The sequence below is a fragment of the Sapajus apella genome, unplaced genomic scaffold, assembly GCF_009761245.1.
Source record: "Sapajus apella isolate SASKATOON/1434 unplaced genomic scaffold, GSC_monkey_1.0 scaffold43, whole genome shotgun sequence".
Classification (NCBI taxonomy): Eukaryota; Metazoa; Chordata; class Mammalia; order Primates; family Cebidae; genus Sapajus; species Sapajus apella.
Window position 1 is genome coordinate 20,269,817 of NW_022436983.1, and position 22,812 is coordinate 20,292,628.

Sequence of the window (22,812 nt, forward strand, 5' to 3'; positions counted from 1 at the left end):
CTCTCTCTCTCTCTCTCTCTCTCTCTCTCTCTCTCTCTCTCTCTCTCACTGGAGTGCAGGGGCACAATCTTGGCTCAATGCAACCTCTGCCTCCCAGGTTCAAGCAATTCTCCTGCCTCAGCATCCTGAGTACCTGGGACCATAGGTGTGAGCCATCATTCTCAGCTCATTTTTTTTTTTTTTTTTTGAGACAGTCTTGCTCTGTTGCCCAGGCTTGACTGCAGTGGCACTATCTCTGCTCACTGCAACCTCCGCCTCCCAGGTTCGAGCAATTTTCCTGCCTTAGTCTCCAGAGTAGTTGGGACTATAGGCGTGCACCACCATGCCTGGCTAATTTTTGTATTTTTAGTAGACATAGAGTTTCACCATGTTGGCTAGGCTGGTCTGGAACTCCTGATCTCAGATAATCCACCGACGTCAACCTCCCAAAGTACTGGGATTACAGGTGTAATCTACCTTGCCTGGATTAGAGCCACCATGCCTGGCCAAGATATTCTCTTAATACAGGTGGGAGTAAGGGTGGCATGTGCGGTAGACCAGCACAGAAACCCTTTGAGCCAAATTGACCTGGGTTCTTATCAAGGTTACAGCATTTAAAATATGTATGACCTTGGATAACTTATTTAATATCTCTGAGACTTGGGTCTTACCTTTTAAAAAGGAGTGATAATAACATAATATAAATAAATATTTGGTATTCTACCTTGTAGTATCATACCAAAGAGGGTACAGTAGTACAGACTTTAGGGGGGTGCATAGTCTGTAAGGAATTTAAAGGTGGTAATAAAACCAACTAAAAGTCCATCTGGTTTTACCATCATTATGCACCTATAATTCTAAGCAATGTCAGTGATAAAATACTTCTCCCTGCCTCCTCTTTCTCCCTAACACAATGCTACCTGGAAAACTCTAGGTAGAACTCTGAAAAACTTTTTTTCAGGGGGATGGGGTTTCCCTCTGACGCCTAGGCTGGAGTGCAATGGTATGATCAGGGTTCACTGCAGTCTCAACCTCCTGGGCTCAAGCAATCCTCCCCCATCTCAGCCTCCCAAGTAGCTGGGACCACAGGCGCATGCCACCACATCCCGCTGATTTTTTTATTTGTAGAGACAATGTTTCATTATGTTGCCCAGGCTGGTCTCAAACTCCTGGGCTTAAGTAATCCTCCTGCTTTGGCCTCCCAAAGTGCTGGGATTACAGGCATGAGCCACCATGCCTGGCCTGGGACTTATAATAAATAGTAATTATAATCAGTATTTAATAAAGTTAAGTCATGTGTAAGGTTTGATCCATGTGCCATGGGAAGGTAAAAGACCTTAGGTCAGTAAGCAATCAGGCAGGTTTGAACAAAGCAGTAATGTATATAAGTAGATAGCCTGGGAAGAAATGAGTTTCACCTCAGATGAGCATCTTTATAGGACAAAGAGTAAAGAGGGAGGGAGGCCAGGTACAGTGGTAAATACCTATAGTTCCAGCTACTTGGAAGGCTGGGGTGGGAGGGGCAGTGGCTTGAGCCCAGGGGCTCAAGGCCAGCTTGGGCAACATAGTAAGACCCTGTCTCTCAAAAACAAAAACAAAAACAAATCCTGTAGTGTGTACTGAGGTTTGAAAAAGAGTGGTGGGCGGGGGGGGAGCATTTTCTGACTAAACAGTTGGGAAAGTAAATAGGTTCATATCTCAGCTTTTCCCACTCGTTTTACTGTACTTATTTGTTCATTTAGGCAACAGATACATGCCAGGCACTGTACCTAGCCTTGGAGACGCAATGATTATGATCCACAAAGCCTGCTTTCTCAGGGCTGGGTCTGGTGAAAGAAAGCAATCACACTAACAAAGAACTGTAATGCAGTTTGACAGTAGGATCCCACGGGAAGGGCACACCTTCCTCCCAAATCTACATGACAGGGAAGGCATCTCGAAGGAAATGCCTGTCAACCAAGACCTGAAGAATGAGTTGGAGTTCATTAGTTAGAATGCTATGGCCCACATATAACAGCCCAACTCAAAGTGCCTTAAACAATAATGAACTGACTCGCTTAACTGTCTAACTTAACTGGAAGTGCGGGAGTAGGATAGGTGACTGGATTGTTTACTCTGGTCACTCTGGCTCCATTTTTGTATGATTCTCTGGGCTGGGCTCTTCTCTGTGTATTGATTTCACTGTCAGGCTGGCTTCTCTCATTGTGGCAAACTGTGTACAGCAATTCCAGGTGGCTCATCCAGAGAAAGAAAGGCATCTCTTCCACAGACTCTGTCCTAAGAAAGAGAAAACTCCTTTTCCAGAAGGTCCCGGCAACTGTGCCCTCTTGCATCTGATTGGGGTCACAGGCTCATTTCCAATCCCTGTGGCCAAGTGAATACAATGTCCTATTTGGTCTAGGTCTAAGTTCCTGAAATTCTCACTGTGGCAAGAAGGAGACTGAACTTATGCGTCCTAAAACACATGGTCTGATCTGGTGCAGAGGTTTAATTAAAGGTAAATCAAGGTGCTGTTGGGAATGAGGAGAGGGTGAAGGAACAGAAAGAACAGTATGTAGGAATGCCTCATGACTTACTCTCTTCTACCATGTAAGACCCGTTTCTGTTCCTTCAAACCTTCTGTGTATTCATGTACCCTGCACCCCAGCCATGATTTTTCTCTGTGCATGCTTTCAGTTTCAGCATCTGCTAACTGCCTCAGTCTCTTCATGCTTCTCAATTCAGATCCCCAAGATAAAGACTCTGACCTAATTTAACTTACTGTACCAGGCTCTACCTATTTGAAGTAAGCTCTAGAAGATCCAAGGACTTTGTTTTTATACTCCTGTACCCCCAGCATCTGAACAGTACCTGGCATGCAGTAGGTGCTTGATGAACAATATGCTGGGTGAATAAAAGATTAGCCTTCTAGTTAATTGGATGCCCCGGGACTGAATGTTTACTAGGCAAATTTTCTGTGGCTGAGAGGATGTCCCTTGAAGGTACTGCTTCAGACATATCTCTTTTTCTGTTTTTGTTTGTTTTGTTTGAGACAGGGTCTGGCTCTGTTGCCCAGGCTAGAGTGTAGTGGTACAATCTTGGCTCAGTGCAACCGCCACCTCCCAGGCTCAAGTCATCCTCCCACTTCAGCCTCCTGAGTAGCTGGGACTACAGGCACATGCCACCACACCCAGCTAGTTTTTGTATTTTTTGTAGAGATGGGGTTTCACTGTGTAGCCCAGGTTGATCCCAACTCCTGAGTGCAAGCAATCTGCCCACCCCAGCCTCTCAAAGCACTGGGATTATAGGTATGAGCTGCTGTGCCTGGCTGACATACCCCTTCTAATGGTAAAAGCAGAAATTTGTTTGGCTCTCACTTTTACTACTTTTTACTGTCTGAACTTCAGTTATTTTTCTGCAAAATGGGATCAATTAAAACTGACCTTTATGGCTCAGAAGTGCCCAGTATCAAATGAGATCATGAATATGAAAGTACTTTATATGCTGTAAGACGCTGGTCAGTTTAAGTCCACTCTGGCCATTCACATGCACTTGGAAAATATTGAAAATGGAAAGACTGGTTTGCCTGTTCAGTTCCACTTCTTAGTATTGAGTTCCCCAGGAGAACCCCTAACCAACTCTCTTCTTGTCTCTTTTCATTTGCTCCCCCAGGGTCACTCAGGATGTGTCAACTGTCTGGAGTGGAATGAGAAAGGAGAGTAAGTATGAGCTAGAGCACCTGAAGGGTGCTGCGGAAGCAAGTGAGGAGGGTAGAAGAAGGGGCCCCTGTGAGTGGATCCAAGAAAAAGAGTGGACCCAAGCGAAGAGAGACTGCTGCTTTCTTCTGTTCTTCAGTTTAGCCCATAATTTTCAACATAGTTAAACAATTAATTTCAGAAGGAAAGTTGGATGACCATCCAAACCCTATGTTTGGGTTTTTTTTTTTTTTTTTTTTTTTTAGAGACATAGTCTCGCTCTGTCACCCAGGCTAGAGGGCAATGACGTTATCTCGGCTCACTGCAACCTCCGCCTTTCGGGTTCAAGTGATTCTCCTGAATCAGTCTCCCAAGTAGCTGGGACTACAGGCACATGCCACCATGCCCAGCTAATTTTTTGTATTTCTAGTAGAGATGGGGTTTTGCCATGTTGCCCAGGCTGGTCTCAAATTCCTGAGCTCATGCAATCCATCTGCCTCCACCTCCCGAAGTGCTAGATTACAGGCATGAGGCACCATACCCAGCACAAACCCTGTTTTTTAAATAAGCTAATGAGTTCAAGAATAATGGAAATTTCTCAGGACAAAATAGAAGAGAATCAGCTGTTTACAAGGTAACCTTAAATTCTGTGACATCTACTGTTCTTCAAGTTTTGTGGCCTAACTCCTTATAAACTGAGAACATGGGATTGGGAAAGGGGGCCTAGGAATTTGAGGAGAGGTCACAATCTCTCATTCTGCTTTCAGCTTGCTGGCCTCTGGTTCCGACGACCAGCACACAATTGTGTGGGACCCGCTGCACCACAAGAAGCTGCTCTCCATGCACACAGGACACACTGCAAATATCTTCTCTGTCAAGGTGAGCAGGACAAGCCACAGAGCAAACACAAGAGTGACTGTGCTGTGGCCGTGCCATGTTGGTATGTGTATGTCCCATAAACCACCTAGGGTCACAGACAGCCTTATGATCTAAATATCTGTTGGTAATTCCTGAAACCTCATTTCTCTTCCATGTTCTTCTTCTTCTTTTAGAGCTAAGAGGCCAATTCTAGATGAATTTATGTGAGTAGTAGTGGTGGGGGGTATGGTTCTGAACATGAACTTAGAGAGCAGGCAGACGCAGATTTGACTGTCTTATCTGCTGCTTTGGCATTGTGTGAACTGGGCAAATCATCTGACCTCTCTGAGCCTGTTTGCTCATCTGTAAAAAGGAAATAGCACAGGAAAAACTCCGAGATTTGTAAACAAATGAATTTTTTAAAAAGGAAGTAACAATCCACAGGGTTGATGTGACAGTTCAGTGAGATAATTGATAAAACTAAAGCCTGTGTGCAGTGCTTTTATCTGTTTTACCTCTTCAGAGGAAATTAATATTTTGATTTGTTGGGGGAGGAGGCTTGAGCTGAGGAGAGGTGGGAAGGGGACTTACAAGTGTTTTCAGGCCTTTGAAGCCCTATTGAAGCCCTGGAAATGACATGAGACTGGGGTTTCTTCTTGTTGTTTGTTTGCGTTTTCGAGACGGAGTCTTGCTCTGTCGCCCATGCTAGAATGCAGTGGTGGGATCTCAGCTCACTGCAACCTCCGCCTCCTGGGTTCAAGTGATTCTCCTGCCTCAGCCTTCTGAGTAGCTGGGATTACAGGCACCCGCCACCACGCTCGGCTAATTTTTCTACTTTTAGTAGAGACAGGGTTTCACCATCTTGGCCAGGCTGGTCTCAAACTCCTAACCTAGTGATCCCGCCTGCCTCGTCCTCCCAAAGTGTTGGGATTACAGGCATGAGCCATCACACCCAGCCAAGACGTGTTTTTTGTTGCAGAGAACAGACCTAGGACTAGTGGCTATAAGTCCATAGAACTAAATGTGGGCCTGAGGAAAGAAAGAATTGTCTAATGCTTAGAGCTATTTGAAAAATGTAGAATCAGCCTTTGGAGGAGATGAGTAAATGTCCTGTCCCTGCACTTGTCCACTCGCTAGGTGCTTTATCTCCCAAGTTTAAAGTTGGAAGAAATGACCTGTAAGGAAGGGCCTTTCCAGCTCTGAGATTCTATAATGGATGGATGTGAGAATGAAGTTGTCCCTTGGAAAACCTCACTATTCTAAGAAATATTTTCCTAATTAATATCAAGAGGAATTACAAGATGAACCAGACGATAACTCCAAACCTACTTGTTTTCCTAAACCCTTCTTTCTCAAGCTGTGATTCTCGCCTTTAGAGACAGGGCAATGGTGATTTACCTCTTACATGACTAAAGAAACTGCCTTCTGCCCCTGCAAAGCATTTAGGTCCAATTTGGGTCATACAGTCAGACCTGGGGAAGGGGACCTAAGCCATCAGTTTAACACCAGAGCGCAAGACACTGAGTTCTGATACCAGAATTTGACAATGGTCTTGATACTCCCTGATGGTAAGACCTTGAGAAAGACACTTACACGCAGACTCTCAGCCTCCTCTTCTGTTAAAAAAAAAAAAAAAAGAAAACAAAAGAAAAAAAATGGAAGAGGATTCTTCTCTCTTCAGGTAGTGGAAACACTACTGATATATATATGTATTTAACTCATGCGCTCCCCCTGGTGGTGACTATGGTGTGTGATGAGTGTGGCGGCAGCCACAAGATCATGACAAGGGCTCCCCAGTTTATTTCTGCTGTGCATTGAGTGTATGCTGTCTCTAGACAGGATTAAAGACTACTGGTTATCCCTAAAAATGATAAAATCATGTCTATTTCATCTAGACCTTGTTCTTTTTTTTTTTTTTTTTTTTTTAAGGCAGAGTCTTAGTGTCACCCCGGCTGGAGTGCAGTGAGTGGCGCAATCTTGGCTCATTGTAACGTCTACCTCTGGGTTCAAGTGATTCTTGTGCCTCAGCCTCCTGAGTAGCTGGGATTACAGGTGTGTACCACCATGCCCGGCAAATTTTTGTATTTTTAGTAGAGACAGGGTTTCACCATGTTGGCCAGGCCGATCTCGAACTCCTGACCTGAGGCGATCCAACCACCTCACCCTCCCAAAGTGCTGGGATTACAGGCGTGAGCCACCGCACGCAGCTAGACCTTGTTCTAATGAGCCTTTAGAAAAGCTTATGTGGAAAGAGTAAATTATCGCTCTTTGTGAACATTTAAAGTCAAGTGGGAAGTCAGCTGTTTCAGTGTAGAATATAGAATAATGCCCCTCCCCCAACACTACCACTCAGCCTTGTTGTGGGTAGGGAGGAACTTTTCAGTTTAAAAAAAAAAAAGATATTTCAAACTTTTGAACTCACAGAAGAACTCAACTAACACCATTCCCAAATATTTTTCATCCTCAAAACTATGTGATAGAACTCCATATTTTCTCTTTTTTTTTTTTTTTTTTTCTTTGAGACGGAGTCTCAGCTCTTGTTGCTCAGGCTGGAGTGCAATGGCATGATCTTGGCTCACTGCAACCTCCACCTCCCAGGTTCAGGCAATTCTCCTGCCTCAGCCTCTCAAGTAGCTGGGATTACAGGCATGTGCCACCACACCCAGCTAATTTTTTGTATTTTTAGTAGAGACGTGGTTTCTCCTTTGTTGGTCAGGCTGGTCTTGAACTCCCAACCTCAAGTGATCTGCCCACCTTGGCCTCCCAAAGTGCTGGAATTACAGGTGTGAGCCACAGTGTCTGGCCCAGAATTGCGTACTTCCTTTTTTCATTATTTGAAGCTATGATTGCACTGTTTTGTTCTTATCAGATGTCATCTGGAGCATTTTGTTGTTGGCCTTTATCAGCATGAGGTGGACTTTTTTTTGTTGTTGTTGTTTTGAGACAGAGTCTTGCTCTGTTGCCCCGGCTGGAGTGCAGTGGCATGATCTCAGTTCACTGTAACCTCCAATTCCCGAGTTCAAGTGATTCTCCTGCTTCAGCTTTCTGAGTAGCCGGGATTACAGGTACATGCTACCATGCCCAGCTAATTTTGTCTTTGTAGTAAAGACAGGTTTCACCATGTTGGTCAGGCTGGCCTCAAACTCCTGACTCAGGTGATCTGCCCACCTTGGCCTCCAAAAGTGTTGGGATTATAGGCATGAACCACTGCACAAAGCCTTTATTATTTTTCATAAATACTGCGTAGAGATGTATCCTCTCAATGCTTAGCACTCCCCTGCAGTCCAACATTTGAGCTGTTTCCAATAATTGCTATTATAAGAAGCATTCAAGCATTTCTGACCAGATCCCTTTTTTCTTTTTGGATTATTTCTTAGAAGTGGAAGTTTTGAGTCAAAAGATAGAAATTATTTTTAATATTTGTTACTATTGCCAGATTGTTTTTCACAAACTATCAAACTAATTTAAAACACCCTGGCTCACACCTGCAATCCCAGCACTTTGGGAGGCCAAGGCAAGTGGATCACCTGAGGTCAGGAGGTTGAGACCAGCCTGGCCAAAATGGTGAAACCCCATCTCTACTAAAAATACAAAAATCAGCCAGGTGCGGTGGTTGACGCCTGTAATCCCAGCTGCTCGGGAGGCTGAGACAGAAGAATTACTTGAACCCAGGAGGTGGAAATTGCAGTGAGCCGAGATTGTACCACTGCACTCCAGCCTGGGCAACAGAGCAAGATTCTATCTCAAAAAAAAAAAAAAAAATACGCCCATTCCCTTAAAACACTGAAAGTCTTTTTCACCTTAGGACTAATTTGTTACTTAATCTCTAGGTTACTAAATAGTCATCATGAGGCAGTAGGACATGTGGGAGTCAGATAGACTTGGGCTTGAACACAATCCTGCTACATATCACTGCTGAAACTCAATTTTTTTTTGAGACAGGGTCTTAAAACTGTGTTGCCCAGGAGGGAGTGCGATGGCACAGTCATGGCTCACTGCAACCTCAACCTACTGGGCTCAGTCCTCCCACCTCAGCCTCCCAAGTAGCTTAGACTACAGTCATGTGTCACCACACCCAGCTAATTTTATTTTTTTAGAGACGGGGGTCTTGCTGTGTTGCTCATTCTTGTCTCAAACTCCTGGCCTCAAATAATCCTCGCACCTCAGCCTCCCAAAGTGCTAGGATTGCAGGTGTGAGCCACCACACCTAGTCTGAACCTCAATTTTTTTTTTTTTTTTTTTTTTTGAGACAGAGTCTCACTCTGTCACCCAGCCTGGAGTACAGTGGCACGATCTCAGCTCACTGTAACCTCCTCCTCCCAGGTTCAAGCGATTCTCCTGCCTCAGCCTCCCAAGTAGCTGGGACTATAGGCATACACCACCATGCCCAGCTAATTTTTGTAGTTTTAGTAGAGACGGGGTTTCACCACACTGGCCAGGCCAGTCTCGAACTCCTGACCTCGTGATCTACCCGCTTCAGCACTCCCAAAGTGCTAGGATTACAGGCATGAGCCAGTGTGCCTGACCTGAACCTCAATTTTTAATGGGGTTGTTTTAAGTATCAATAAGATAAAGTAGCTACCCTGGTGTCAAATATATGGTAAGTGTTTAATAAATAATAATAGCTATGATTCTCATCCACCGAGCTCTTACATGGGGAAGACACAAAGGAAAAGGGTTCCTCGGCTAGTTTGACTTGGCATAGGTCAGGACCACTCTGGCAAAGTAAAGATGTGTGTCTCAATTTTGACCTTTAGGCCTATAGGCTGCTGCTCAGCATCCAAAGTTTTTTGGTGTATTGTCTTAAATGGGCTCATTTTCTCTTTTTTTTTTTTTTTTTTTTTGGGACAGTCTCACTCTGTCACCCAGGCTGGAGTGCAATGGCACAATCTTGGCTCACTGCAGCATGTGCTTCCTGGGTTCAAGTGATTCTCCTGCCTCAGCCTCCCAAGCAGCTGGGATTATAGGCATGAACCACCACGCCCAGCCTGAATGGGCTCATTCTCTTATCTGACATGGAGAGAGAAAAGGGTGCAGACATCAAGGCTAGCCTCCTTCTGTGGCCATTTCTACTTTCACCACCCACCCCTTCCTCCATTTCTCCTAAATAGTTCCTGCCTCATGCTGGGGACCGCATCCTGATCACGGGGGCAGCTGACTCCAAGGTGCATGTGCACGACCTGACAGTAAAAGAGACCATCCACATGTTTGGAGACCACACAAACCGGGTGAAGCGCATCGCCACAGCGCCCATGTGGCCCAACACATTCTGGAGTGCTGCTGAAGATGGGCTTATCCGGTAAGAGTCTGGTGCATCGATTGGGGCCTGTGGCTCCCCCATCCCATCATACTGTAGTGTTTCCTTCTACAGGCCTAGCCCTTTCCCCCCAGCAGAGGTCCAGCCTCCTTTGTAGGTCCAGGGCCGTTGTCTGTGTACAAATTCCACTGGTAACATTTGCTTACCCTGCCCTCACCTTCCTTCCTCTTTGCCTTCCCTTGTACTACCTCTAGACCCACAAGCCTTCTCTCACCACCTCAGGTTTCCAGGGGCTATGCTGTCTCTGGGCATTCACATTACTGTTTCTTCTACTTGAGATTCTCTGTCCCCAGCTCTTCCTGTATCAGACTGTTTCTTATTGTAAGGAGATCAGCTTGAGTTACCTCTTCAGAAGCACCTTCTCTGACCATCCTGTCTAAAGTAGACAGACGTTATTCCTTGTCTTTGTGTGTGTGTGTGTGTGTGTGTGTGTGTGTGTGTGTGTGTGTATGTGTATGAGTCTAATCTTATTTATTTGTTACTCAAAAAATCTTCTTTCTGACTGGATTCAGACTTAGAAGTAGAAGCTCGCAGAGAAGAAAGTCTGTGTCTCTTTGCAATTTGTTCCTGGTGTTTCTCTTTAGCCTCCTTAATTCTCTCGGTCAAAAGTTTAGCATATTCTGCAGCCTATTCCTTATTTTTCTTAGTATACTGCTTCTTCAGAGCAATACGCTGCCGTTTGTGCTGCAGGATATGTGGAGTAACAAGACACTGAATCTTGGATGCTTTGCACCTAGATTTCTTACCTTCTTTGTTTAAGGGCTTTCTTACAACATACTGGCAGACATCATCTTCTTTAGAGAGATTGAAAAGTTTGTGGATTCTGCTAGCTCTTTTGGGCCCCAGGCACCGAGGTACCATAGTATCAGTCAGTCCAGGAATATCCTTCTCTCCTTTTTATAACAACCAAGTTGAGAACACTGAGATTGGCATCCACAGTGCAACCACAAACTGATTTTCTTTCTTTCTCCAGTTCTCCTTGGTCTGTAACAGGAATGCCCCTTACTCAGTAGCAGGCAGACACAAACATAGGTCAAGACACCCTGCTTCATGGGGAAACCTTGTTTGTCATTCCCACCACTGATTCGGACCATATAACCCTTCCATTCTTCACCCAGAGCATCAGCAGCAACTTTTGTGGCCATACGCTTCTCATAAAAAGTATGAAGTTTGCGTTCATCATCCACTTCAATGAGTTTCTGGCAGCCAGTGGCTGGGAAAAAGATGTTCAACTTCATCTTGAAGCAGCTGAATGCCTCTGAGGCACCACGGAAAAGAGCTATTCCTTGTCTTAACACACTGATTGTATCCTTTATAACTCTGATCGCCACCCATAGTTACTTTACTTTTATTAATTTTTTTTTTTTGAGATAGAGTCTCAATCCATTCCATTGCCCAGGTTGGAGTGCTGTGGCATGATCATGGCTCACTATAGCCTCAACTTCCTGGGCTCAGGTGATTCGCCCACCTCAGCCTCCTGAATAGCTGGGACTATAGGCACACTCCACCAGGCTTGGCTAAATTTTCTATTTTTTTGTAGAGATGGGGTTTCTCTGCTCAGTGAGTTGGCAAATGGTAGCAGCAAAAAAAAAAAGAGATGGGGTTTCTCTGTGTTGCCCAGGCTGGTCTCAACTCCTGGGCTCAAGTGATCCTCCCTCCTTGGCCTCCCAGAGTGCTAGGATTACTGGTGTGAGCCACCACACCTGGCCTTATTTTGTTTTTACTTATTGGTTTACTTTTTTGTCTGTATCCTCACTAAATAGTAAAAGTAAACTCTGTTAGAGCAACTCCATGTCTGTCCTGTTCTTGGTTGTGTCCCTAGAGCCCAGCACAGTGCCTGGCACATAGAGGCACTTGATACATTTCTCTTGAACAGTTGGCCTGGGAGGGGGCAAGCCAGATGGAAACGGTGAAATGGACTGTCTCCTTTTCCAGCGCCCTGCATTGTTTACACATTTGCCTCTACTTCCCTTCATTCTAAAATGGTGTCTTTGCCCTTCTTTAACTCCTTTCTTCAGATGTGGCCTTAGAACTTCTTCCTTATCTCCCCAGCCTGCTTTAATCTGTCTCCCTGGAGTTCCTGTAGGACTTTGTACCCTCTTTCCTTTTACAAATGAGGAATATCTAAGTCATATATAAAGTATAACATAGTCAAGAGCAAGGCAATAAAGTCAGACAGACGTGGGGTCAAATCCTAGCTCTCTCACTCAGTGTTTGACTGGGGCAAGTCACTTCATCCCTGAACCTCAGAAGACAGAATGCACTTGGTCAGTGGCAGGTCCAACTCTGTGTAGCACTTGTTGACCTTGGCTGACCAGATTGTGCCAGGGCCAGGTGGTAGAAGCTGAGCGTCTAGCGCGTCGGGTAGGATCCTAAGTGCTTAGGCATAGGCACAGTCAGAGAAGGTGTCCTAGCAGAAGGTGAACATAAGCTGGGCCTTCCAGAACAGACAAGATTTGGATGGGCAAGGAAAAGCACAGTGTATTCCCCAGCTTGAGCAGAGTTTGCAAAGGCAGAAATAAACATGGCATGTGCAGGATAAAGAATTCTGTAGTTATAATTGACCCACATTTAGAAAACTGAGGAATAAGGTTGGAGGGAGATGTGAAATTGAGTCTTGAAAACCAGACTGAGGAGTTTGGTAAAAGTAAACTTGTGCTAAAAGTATTGAGGAATCTGCAATTTTTTGAGCAGGAGAGTGATGTAAAACAATATTTTAGGTAGAGCACCCTGGTGAAGATGGCTTAGAAAGACATGGTGAACAGCAAAGAGGTGATAACAGATGTCTAGGCACGAGGCGTGAGCATATGGGTGATGTCCCCCTACCCACCACTCTTTGAGGATACCTGTGTATTGGCAGCACAGTTTCCCCATCTGGAGCAGTGGGAGTTTGCTGCTGTTTGGTAGACTTTTTGGCATTGTCCTTACTGCATGATGAGACTTTTAGGCTTGCCTTGGCCCATGGTATATCTAGATAGCTCTTAGATGATCTGCAGATTCTCTTTTCTGTCACTTCCATACCTTGCTTCATGAAAAAAGCTACATTGGAAGATCCAGTCTTAGAAAGCTTCCCCAGCTCTGCACTTACTAGCAGTGTTATCCCAGGGAGGTTATTCAACATCTTTGAACATCAGTGTTCTAATGATACCTAGGGATGACATTAGGATTTAATTAAGGGACAATACTGTATATAAAGCACATTTTCACTAAGTGTTGGTAATCAGTAGCAGCATTATAGTAGCAATAATACTGACATCTGTAGAATAGGTACAGTAGTATCTACCTTAGGAGTTCTAGTAGAATAAAATGCAATGTGTGAGAAGCCTACTACAGGTGTCTAGCACACTGTGGGCACTCAAGAAATGGGAGATTTTTTCACATTCTTATTTAGAAACAGGTCCAAAGTCCCTCCCAATCCTCTTGCATAACAAGAACTTGTCTTTTCCACTGCCTTCCACACAAAGACCTCAAGCCCCAATTCCCTAACTCTGTCCTCTCTCACAGCCAGTATGACCTTCGAGAGAATAGCAAGCACTCGGAGGTGCTGATTGACCTGACAGAGTACTGTGGCCAGCTGGTGGAGGCCAAGTGCCTCACCGTCAACCCCCAGGACAACAACTGCCTGGCAGTCGGGGCCAGCGGACCCTTTGTGAGGCTCTATGACATCCGCATGATCCATAACCACAGGTATGAATAGTTCAGCTTCCTGTTTCCTGTGGGTAAGACCTGGAGAACCTGCTGCCCCTTTCCCTCACTGCCATTGCAACGCCCTCTTCTGTCACAGCTCACTGCAGCCTCAACCTCCCAAGCCCAAGCAATCTTCCCACTGCAGCCTCTCAAGTAGCTGGAACTATAGGCACATGCCTCCTTGCCTGGCTACTTTTTAAATTTTTTTGTAGAGGTGGGGTCTTTCCATGTTGCCCAGGCTGGTCTCAAACTCCTGAGCTAAAGCGGTCTTCCCACCTCGACCTCCCAAAGTGCTGGAACTACAAGCATGAACCACTGTGCCTGGCCCTTCTTTTTTTTATCTTTTTATTTTGAGATGGAGTCTTGCTCTGCCACCTAGGCTGGAGTGCAGTGGTGTGATCTTGGCTCACTGCAACCTCTGCCTCCTGGGTTCAAGCTATTCTCCTACCTCAGCCTTCCAAGCAGCTGGGATTACAGGCGTCCACCACCACACCTGACTAATTTTTGCATTTTTAGTAGAGATGGGGTTTCACCACGTTGGTCAGTCTTGAACTCCTCACCTCAGGTGATCTGCCCACCTCGGCCTCCCAAAGTGTTGGGATTACAGACATGAGCCAGTGCACCAGCCTGGCCCTTTCTTCTTTATGAAATGGGCTTTCTTCAATTTTGTGATTTTTTAAAAACTTAATCCTTATGTTGGAAAATATGAAACATAAAATGTAAAGAAATTACCCATAATCTCTTATATAAATCCCTTATAATTTCCTTATATTTGTATATTCTTATAATTTCTTACATAAATCTTTTATAGTGTCTTTCTGAAAGAAATCACTGATGTAATATTTCCTGCTAGTTCTTATAATACTCAGAACCCCCACAGCACTCCCAGACCTGAGTTGCCTCTCCAGCCTGGGCTTTCCATGATTCTTGGGATGGATGCAGGAATGTCTGACCTGCTTTACTTTCATTCATGGGCTTGGTAACCACTGCTGCCCCTCACACACTACATGTCTTGGAGTGGGTCTTGAGCCTTAGCTTGCTTGTTTGTAAAATGGGAAAGATAAGGTGATCATGAGGACCCAGAGAGCTCATAGGACCTACTTGGTAAAGCATTATATAGCTGTCTAGTTGGTGGGCCTTTAGGGTTGCTTAGGTAAGGAAGAAAAATACCTCCTGTTTCTCAGATACAAATGTAAGTTTTCTTCTACTGAGTATGGTCTGGTCTAACCAGGGGCAGTGCTGGGACTGTAACCTATGATTTTCCTTCCCACCAGAAAGAGCATGAAGCAGAGCCCTTCAGCAGGTGTGCACACCTTCTGTGACCGGCAGAAACCCCTTCCGGATGGTGCAGCCCAATATTACGTAGCAGGTAGGACTCAGCACAGCTCTGGCCCCAAACTTATGGCTAGATGCTGACTCTTTTGGGGGCAGTGCAGGGAGACACCATGGCATGGTGACCAAGAGCAAGGGTTTTAGGGTCAAACAGACCTGGGTTTTAATCCTAACTCTACCATTGACAAGCTGTGTGACCTTCAGCACATTACAGAAAAGAAACTCATTAAGCTTAAATAAAATGAGGTCATAATGACTAAATGAGATAAAGTATATAAAGCAGTTATCCCAGTGCATATAGCAAGGGCTCACCACTTGTAACTGCTTTTATGATATAGTTGATTGGTATCATTTTTGATATGGCTGACTTTACACAATCTCATGCCCCTTTCAGGGGGACTGGGACCCTAGTATGACTGGGCTATTCCCTACAGGTCATCTGCCAGTGAAGCTTCCTGACTACAACAACCGTTTGAGAGTGCTGGTTGCCACCTATGTGACCTTCAGCCCCAATGGCACAGAGCTGCTAGTCAACATGGGAGGGGAACAGGTATGTACAGCATAAGGTGGCTCTGCCCCATCACCATTCCAGCAGCCAGGGCCGTGTACCTTCCGTTCACTGCTGAGGCAAACAAGACACAACAGCCTTATGGCAAATGATGTTACAGTGAAATGTGGGGGTGATGTGGTATCATTGTAGTTCCCAGAGAGGTGTCCTAGCTCAGTCTTTTTATTTCATTTTTTCTTTAATGATCTAGATAGAAATATGATAGTATGGTATTTTGGTTAAGAATATAGACTTTGGAATTGACAGACTTCTGTTCAAATGCTAGCCTGCTGTTTACTAGCTGTTTACTGTGACTTTGAGCAAATCTCTTTATTTTTCTGAGCCTCAGTTTCCTCATCTGCTATTTTCCTAGGAGGAAATCCCTGGGGCTCAGAGCATGCAGCTCAGAGCAAGCCGTGGGTTAGGGCCAGCTTTGGGAAGTGTTCTTTGATAATAACAGGTTGCTAAACTTTCTGTTTGGGTATTCTCTGGATGTTTCATAAGCCTGGCATACATTTATTTACCAATACTGAGCACTTACTCTGAGACTAGCATTATTATAAACATAAGAGAGACAAATGGGAAATATGATCCATCCTCAGGCTGATGAGAGACATGGCAAATGAAACAGCTAATGACATTACAAGACAAGGCCTGAATACATACAAAGGAAATGGGATGCAGAATAGATGAGGATAAGCCAGACATTCCTGCACCTTTCTGAGGACTCATGAAAAGCTCAGGGTAGTGCTAGGGTAAATGTAAAATGAGACATTTGGCTTTGTGACGTTTGAGGACTTCTTCACCTTAAACCTATGATGTGTGATTTTTTTTTTTTTTAAGACAGAGTTTCACTTTTGTTGCCCAGGCTGGAGTGCCTGGCATAATCTCGGCTCACTACAACCTCCACCTCCCAGGTTTAAGCAATTCTCCTGCCTCAGCCTCCCAAGTAGCTGGGATTACAGGCATGTGCCACCACACCCGGCTAATTTTGTATTTTTAGTAGAAATGAGGTTTCACCATTGGTCAAGCTAGTCTTGAACTCCTGAACTCAGGTGATCCACCCACCTCGGCCTCCCGAAGTGCTGGGATTATAGGCATAAGCCACTGTGCCCGGTCTTCTTTTTTTTTTTTTTGAGACAGGGTCTCACTCTGTCACCCAGGCTGGAGTGCAGTGGTGCGATATTGGGCTCACTGCAGCCTTGACATCCCAGGCTTAAGTGATCCTCCCACCTCAACCTCCTGAGTAGCTGGGACCACAGGCACACACCACCACACCTGGCTAATTTTTTATTTTTTGTAAAGACACGGTTTCGCCATGTTGCCCAGACTGGTCTCAAACTCCTGAGCTCAAGTGACCACCCTCCCACCTTGGCCTCCTAAAGTGCTAGAATTACAGGCTACGCCACCATGCACAACCAAATGTGATTCTAATTAATGACAGTATTTCAAGCAGGGCTTTGGGTAGATCAGAAAGCCCACCCTGAGTGCCAGAGCTAGGAAGATTTTCCAGCCTGAGGTTTGCGGAAAATATCTCCTGGGGTAGCTTGATGGTTTCATGCTCAACACTCACTGTGTTCCAAGACCTAGCTAAGTTCTTGAGAAGCCACCAAGGCCTGGTTACTGGTCCAACCACATCCTTTCCTCACAGCCTTTGTCTCTTTTTTTTGCCCCCTCAACTCTAGGTCTATTTGTTTGATTTGACTTACAAGCAGCGGCCCTACACCTTCCTCTTGCCTAGAAAATGCCACTCCTCAGGGGGTAAGTTCTCCCTTAGGGTATCTTGCCGAGGCAGTATAGGGAAGCTTCAGTGTGTGCTACACCTGCTGAGAAGCCTGTCCCTTACTGTGGACTGTGATCCTCCAAAAAGAGCAGGTTTCTGAAATAACCCTGTCTATGCAGTAAGAAAGATGACAGTAGAGCAGAGATCTCTTCAAGAGCTTTTCATCACTGCTCTTTTTGCTTCCCTCTGAAAAGGCAGGCTCCTTCCATGGCATGGCTCTTGAGAACCTGAAGTAGTTCCCCTCCCCTTTGTATCTTGGCTGAGTCTTCTCACTGACTTCTTCCTGGGGCCTACAGTTGATTTAGGCACCTTCTTGCTCCATTCCCACCCCCAGCCGCAGCTGAGTAATGCCACGGTGAAGTTGTGTCCCTCGCCAGCCAGCAGAGGGCGCACGGGCTTTTCTTTATGTCAGAACTTGCTTTCTGGGAATGGATCTTAGTCTGGGAAAATAGTCCCACAATGGAACCATCAGACTCCACGGTGGAAGCTAGAGGGCTGCCAAGAAGAAATGGGACCTCTTCCTGAGTTGTTGCTTTCACTTTCTCTCTGTCTCCTGCCAGAAGTCCAGAATGGCAAGATGTCCACCAATGGTGTGTCCAACGGTGTGTCCAATGGCCTGCACCTTCATAGCAATGGCTTCCGGCTGCCGGAGAGTAGGGGACACATCAGGTAAGGTCAGCTGCCTTGTCCAACCCTCCAAGCCCCAGTTATACCATATAGACTGGAGGGAGGGACATAGCCTGTAAATCTTCTTCCTCACCCACACCTAGTCATGCATCCCAGAGAGTAAGGACCAAGGCAAAGAGGCTTCTTGGAGGGTGGCTAGTGTTTCCAGGGCCCCTCTGCCTGCCAGGACACTAGTCAGGCTCAGACTGAAGCTTTAGGTTCTTCGTACCAGTAACTGGGTCAGGACCCAGGGGCCAGCTGCCTCTTAGCACTGAGCTCTCTCCAAAAAAGGGCTGCATACAAATGGATTTTCCCATATATTATTCCCCATCCTATAGCAGATCCTTGCCTCTATTCTCTGCCAGGGACTCTGCTGGGCTTTGGATACAAAGGCACTCAAATTCCCCAGCCTTGAGAGAAATAGAATTCTGTAGACAGCGATCCATAGGAGGGACTTGAGTGGCCATAAAGTTCAGCTCAGCATGGAGGCAGGTGGTGTCAGCTACTGTCATGCCCAGGAGTTTAAGTACAGCTTCATTTCTACCCTTCTTCTTTTCACTGACTGAGAGTATTTGTAGTGGCACCTATTCCCTATCACGGCAATAGGTAATAGCCCAGGCCAATAGCAGTGGTCCCCTCTTACAGGTGGCAGTCAGATTCAAGTGGCCAAGAAAACCTGGGTGGCCCTCAGGCCATGTTACAGACTCCCTGAGGGGCTGCCCTGACCTTCTTTGACTATTCTGACTTGGCTCTATTTCCCTGCAGCCCCCAGGTAGAGCTACCCCCATACCTGGAGCGTGTAAAACAGCAAGCCAATGAGGCTTTTGCCTGCCAGCAGTGGACCCAAGCCATTCAGCTTTACAGCAAGGCTGTGCAGAGGGCCCCTCACAATGCCATGCTTTATGGAAACCGAGCAGCAGCCTACATGAAGCGCAAGTGGTGAGTGGCCACTGCAGAGGGGACATGGGTCAGGAAAAGAGACAAAGCGACTGGACCAAAAGGCAGGGGCCAGATGGAGCCAAGTTGCCAAAGGCATCCAGGGAACGTGGCAAGAACATACTGCTGCCTCTAAGGGCTTCTTGGCCTCTCCTCCCCACCTCCAGGCTAATGGTGGGCAGGGGCCTGACCCATTAATCAGGAAGTCTCAAGCACTAAGGAAGCTCACAGTTACATGGAAAATGTTCAAAGCTAGTTCCTACATGGCATATTATTATCAAATGCTGTGGCCCCTGGGGAAGTAGGAATTAAGGATTGTTAGTCCCAACTGTTAGAGAATTGGACTTTGAAGAGCAGTGGAATCTTGCTAAGTGGAAATGAGGGTTTTGGTGAATTCAGTTAGTATGTGTCTAAAATATTCTGCAGTCCCTTGCCCCACTAAGGCTTGCTTTCTGGGTACTTAGACCCTTTGGACTGAATACAAACCAGATCCCGGAGATCCAAAGCCGGCTATGGGTCACACAGGAGTATGGTGGCTGGTAATAAAGAAATAGATCCATATCCTAAAGAACCCCTCATCTTTGGAGACCATCAGGGCCCCCAGCCCTTCTGCCTGTAGCACCAGCAGGCAAGCAGACATGCAGACCCCCCCACACACCCCCCAGCCAGGGCCAGGACTGGGGATGGATAGAGCTGGGCCCACAGCCATTTCTGCTCCGTCTGGCATCCGTCGGCTCTGCCCAGACAGACAGGCCAGCTGGTGTGCCATCGTCTGGCTGCAACTAGGCAGGCCAGAGAGGGAAGCTTAAGAAACCCACCCAAGTCAGCAGGATGGTAGTGCTGGGTGGGGGTGGGGAAGATGCTATCCCCCCACCTTAGCTGAAGCATCAGGAGTTGGCCAAGGGCTCAGGTGGCAGCCAAACCCAGGAGATGACTGTTTTGGGTGAATCCTGAGCTGATTTACCTCTCTGTCCAACAGTTGGGTAGAACTCAGTAGTCCTCATCCAGGCTGTAGGCTGAGAGCTCAGCTTTACTCCTGCATTCTTGCTAAGAGAGGTTGGTGATTTCCTAATCCATATGTGCCCTCAGCATGTTCTCTGTGCTCCTACTATGTGCTAAGTACTAGGAAATCAAAGTTCTGTCACTCTGAGTTCCTGTGCTTGACCACCCAGCCTCTGGACGGGGGTAAAGTGGTGGACGTAGTTCAGCATTAAAGAGGCAGGAAGCAGTGCATCTTGTGAATGGTCAGGTAAAGGGCTGTGGGCATCAAGAAAAGTTGGGTCACTTTAGCTGGGGAGCAGGGAAGCATCAGAAAGACATGGTGTCTGAATGGGCTTTAAGTGTAGGCAGGCTTAGACAGGAGATGAAGGAGAGGAGGGGCCTGTGGGGGAAGGACATTCCAGGGAGATGAAATGGTGTGAACAAAGGCGTGGGGGCGGGGGACTGCCTGAGAGCTTGTTTGCAGAACAGCAAATCCATTTGGCTGGAGCAGAGGGTTCGGAAAGGGACTGGCAGGAGATGAGTCTGTGAGGTAGCCTGGGGCCGGCCTAGGGAGGGCTTGGAATGCAGAGCGGTGACGTTGGCCTCGATTCAGTGCATGATGGGCAGCTACTGGAGAGTTCTGAGCAGGAGAGGGATGTGCCAAGGGCTGTCCTTTCAGGGAGATTGATCTGGCAGCGAGTCTAGGAAGGGTGAGCCCTGGGGCCAGCCTGCTCTCTACCCCCATCCCACATGCCTGCCAGTGACCCCTAGAATGTCACATTCTGTCCTAGGCCAGTCTCCCCAGGGCTGCCATCTGCTCCTGGATGCAGTGGGAGTTGTCACCCTCTGGCTCCTGGCTGGCCTCTGGTCTGGCTCTCCCCAGGAGCTCAGAGGGGCACCTTGCAGGCAGTAATTGGGTTTCCAAACAGTGCCTGCTTCTTCGTCACAGCCACTCATCCTGACGCAGGCCACACCATTGAAGCAGCTCTGTTTCCTGCCTGCCCCCACATGGGCTGAGTTGTTGGTTCCTGGTCTAAGCATGGCTGCTCCGAGGACTGGGTGCTCCCTCTGAGTGCTGCAGGAGAAGGAGGCTCAGGAAGGATCTTCCCATGTCAGGCCTGCTTTAGCCATGCCGGATTGTTGTGAGCCATGCCTTTGGTGGAGGGGCCATTAGCTCTAGGGGATGCCTCTTACTGCTGCTTGGCACAGCTGGGTCCTAGGCGTACCTCAGCCCAGCTGGAAAAACGAAAAAAAAAACAATGGCTTCTGAAGAAGCAGCTCCTGTGGCCCATCTTGCTCTCCAGACGAGAGGCAAGGACAGGTCTGTGGGTGCTGGAGGAGTGTGCTTCCTATATTCTGGCACAGGGTAGGAGAAGGAGGGGCTTCTCTAACCTCCTTTCACTTCCTCTTTCCCCACTTCCTCATCAAAAGCACTCCCACTTCCCTTCATCCATGCTTTAGGAGGTTGGAGAAGTGAGTGGGGACGATTTGGAGTTCCTGGTGTGCACAACCCCCCTCACCATCAGCTTCCAGAGAGCTGACTCTGCCAGACTGTCAGGCCCCATCCTCCAGCCCCAGGAGGTAGAGGCCACAGCTGCTGTGGATCAGTCAGCCAGGACAGAGGGGGGTCTGGCTGAGGGCTTGCTGCCTGCTGGTCAGACCCTTCGTCCCCAGCCTGACACTTCTGGCTTCCCCAGACCACAGAACTGTCCTTGAGGGCCCCCTGCCTTGGACATGGCTTTGAAGGCTAGCTGGGGGTGATTTGAGGAGGTGGATGGAGGAAGAGAGAAGGAGGGCTTGGGGAGCCTGTGGTGGGCAAGTTGCCAGGCCTTCTGCTGCAGAGCTGCGGGTGCCTGGGGTAAGCCAGTATGCAGTTGCACTCTGTGCCCAGCAGATGGCAGCCTGACACCAGCTTTTGCCACCCTCAAGACCTTAGGGTTTCCTGGTTTGTTCCTTAACATACTCTGTCTCCTGATGGGGGAGGCCTGGGTTGAACCAGGATTGTCTTCATCCCCAAGTCCCCTTGCCATGAGACCTGTCAGCGGTGGGCTGGGGTGACCACAGGAAGCAGAGGAAACTGAGTGGGGACCCCTCGCTTACCCCTTGCTCCACCTACAAGCCACTCTTCCCTGCCTTCCCAGGGATGGTGACCACTATGATGCCCTGAGGGACTGCCTCAAGGCCATCTCCCTAAACCCATGCCACCTGAAGGCTCATTTTCGCCTGGCCCGCTGCCTCTTTGAGCTCAAGTATGTGGCTGAAGCCCTGGAGTGCCTGGACGACTTCAAAGGAAAGTTTCCGGAGCAGGCCCACAGCAGCGCCTGTGATGCATTGGGCCGCGACATCACAGCTGCCCTCTTCTCCAAAAATGATGGTGGTGAGTGGGCACTGAGGAGGGGTGCTGTTACTGTTTCTCTTTGAGGTGCTGCATGACATTCTAGAGAGGTCATGGTTCTGGGATTGGAGAGGCCTGGGTTCAGCTGTTGACTCAGAAACCATGCAACCTCGGGGCAGTTACTTGGTCTCTCTCTGCTTCCTTGTCTGAAAAGGAGACAGGCCAGCACCTCCCATTGAGCATTTCTGTTGAGAATCAGCATGTTTAAATGGCATGTTGAAAGCACTGGGGGAGTGCCTGGTGTCCAGGATAGGAGGAAGCTAAGCTCAGTGAGACTCCCGCTGGGCATTGTCACCTGCTCAAACAGGGCCCTGGTGTTTCCGCATGGGCACCTGAGAGGCAGAGCTGGTCGTTGTGTTTGTTCCAAGTGTACAAGTGCACAAAGAACACGAAGCCCTGCCCACCTTACCTCAGTGTGCTGGACAATGAACTAGGCCGTTGGCGTGTGGTCTGTAAACATCAACAGTGAGCTCACGGGAGGCAGACATGGATCTTCACGTCTCTCCTTTGCCATTTATGAGCCTGTGATAAATTCATTTGTTTAATGGTTATCAGACAGCAGCCATGTGCCAGGCACTGTGCTGGGTCCTGGAAACAAAGCTGTGACTAAGTCACATGGAATTTCTGTGTTTATGGCATTTGCAGCCTATTGAAGGA

The 22,812-nt window shown here is 47.2% G+C and overlaps 1 protein-coding gene and 1 pseudogene across 2 annotated transcripts in view; one reads left to right on the forward strand and one right to left on the reverse strand.

The window, feature by feature from the left end:
• The window catches only part of WDTC1 (WD and tetratricopeptide repeats 1), a 78,220-nt gene that overhangs the window by 49,379 nt on the left and 6,029 nt on the right, over nucleotides 1-22,812 (forward strand). For both annotated transcript variants that reach the window (XM_032300997.1, XM_032300998.1), the window contains 10 exons: nucleotides 3,631-3,677; nucleotides 4,421-4,532; nucleotides 9,623-9,810; nucleotides 13,333-13,515; nucleotides 14,790-14,884; nucleotides 15,282-15,397; nucleotides 17,080-17,155; nucleotides 17,738-17,846; nucleotides 18,609-18,782; nucleotides 21,902-22,137. In XM_032300997.1, coding sequence (XP_032156888.1) covers nucleotides 3,631-3,677; nucleotides 4,421-4,532; nucleotides 9,623-9,810; nucleotides 13,333-13,515; nucleotides 14,790-14,884; nucleotides 15,282-15,397; nucleotides 17,080-17,155; nucleotides 17,738-17,846; nucleotides 18,609-18,782; nucleotides 21,902-22,137 — 1,336 coding nt within the window. The remainder of the gene's footprint in view (nucleotides 1-3,630; nucleotides 3,678-4,420; nucleotides 4,533-9,622; nucleotides 9,811-13,332; nucleotides 13,516-14,789; nucleotides 14,885-15,281; nucleotides 15,398-17,079; nucleotides 17,156-17,737; nucleotides 17,847-18,608; nucleotides 18,783-21,901; nucleotides 22,138-22,812) is intronic.
• Nucleotides 10,285-11,220, reverse strand: LOC116566538 (annotated as a pseudogene).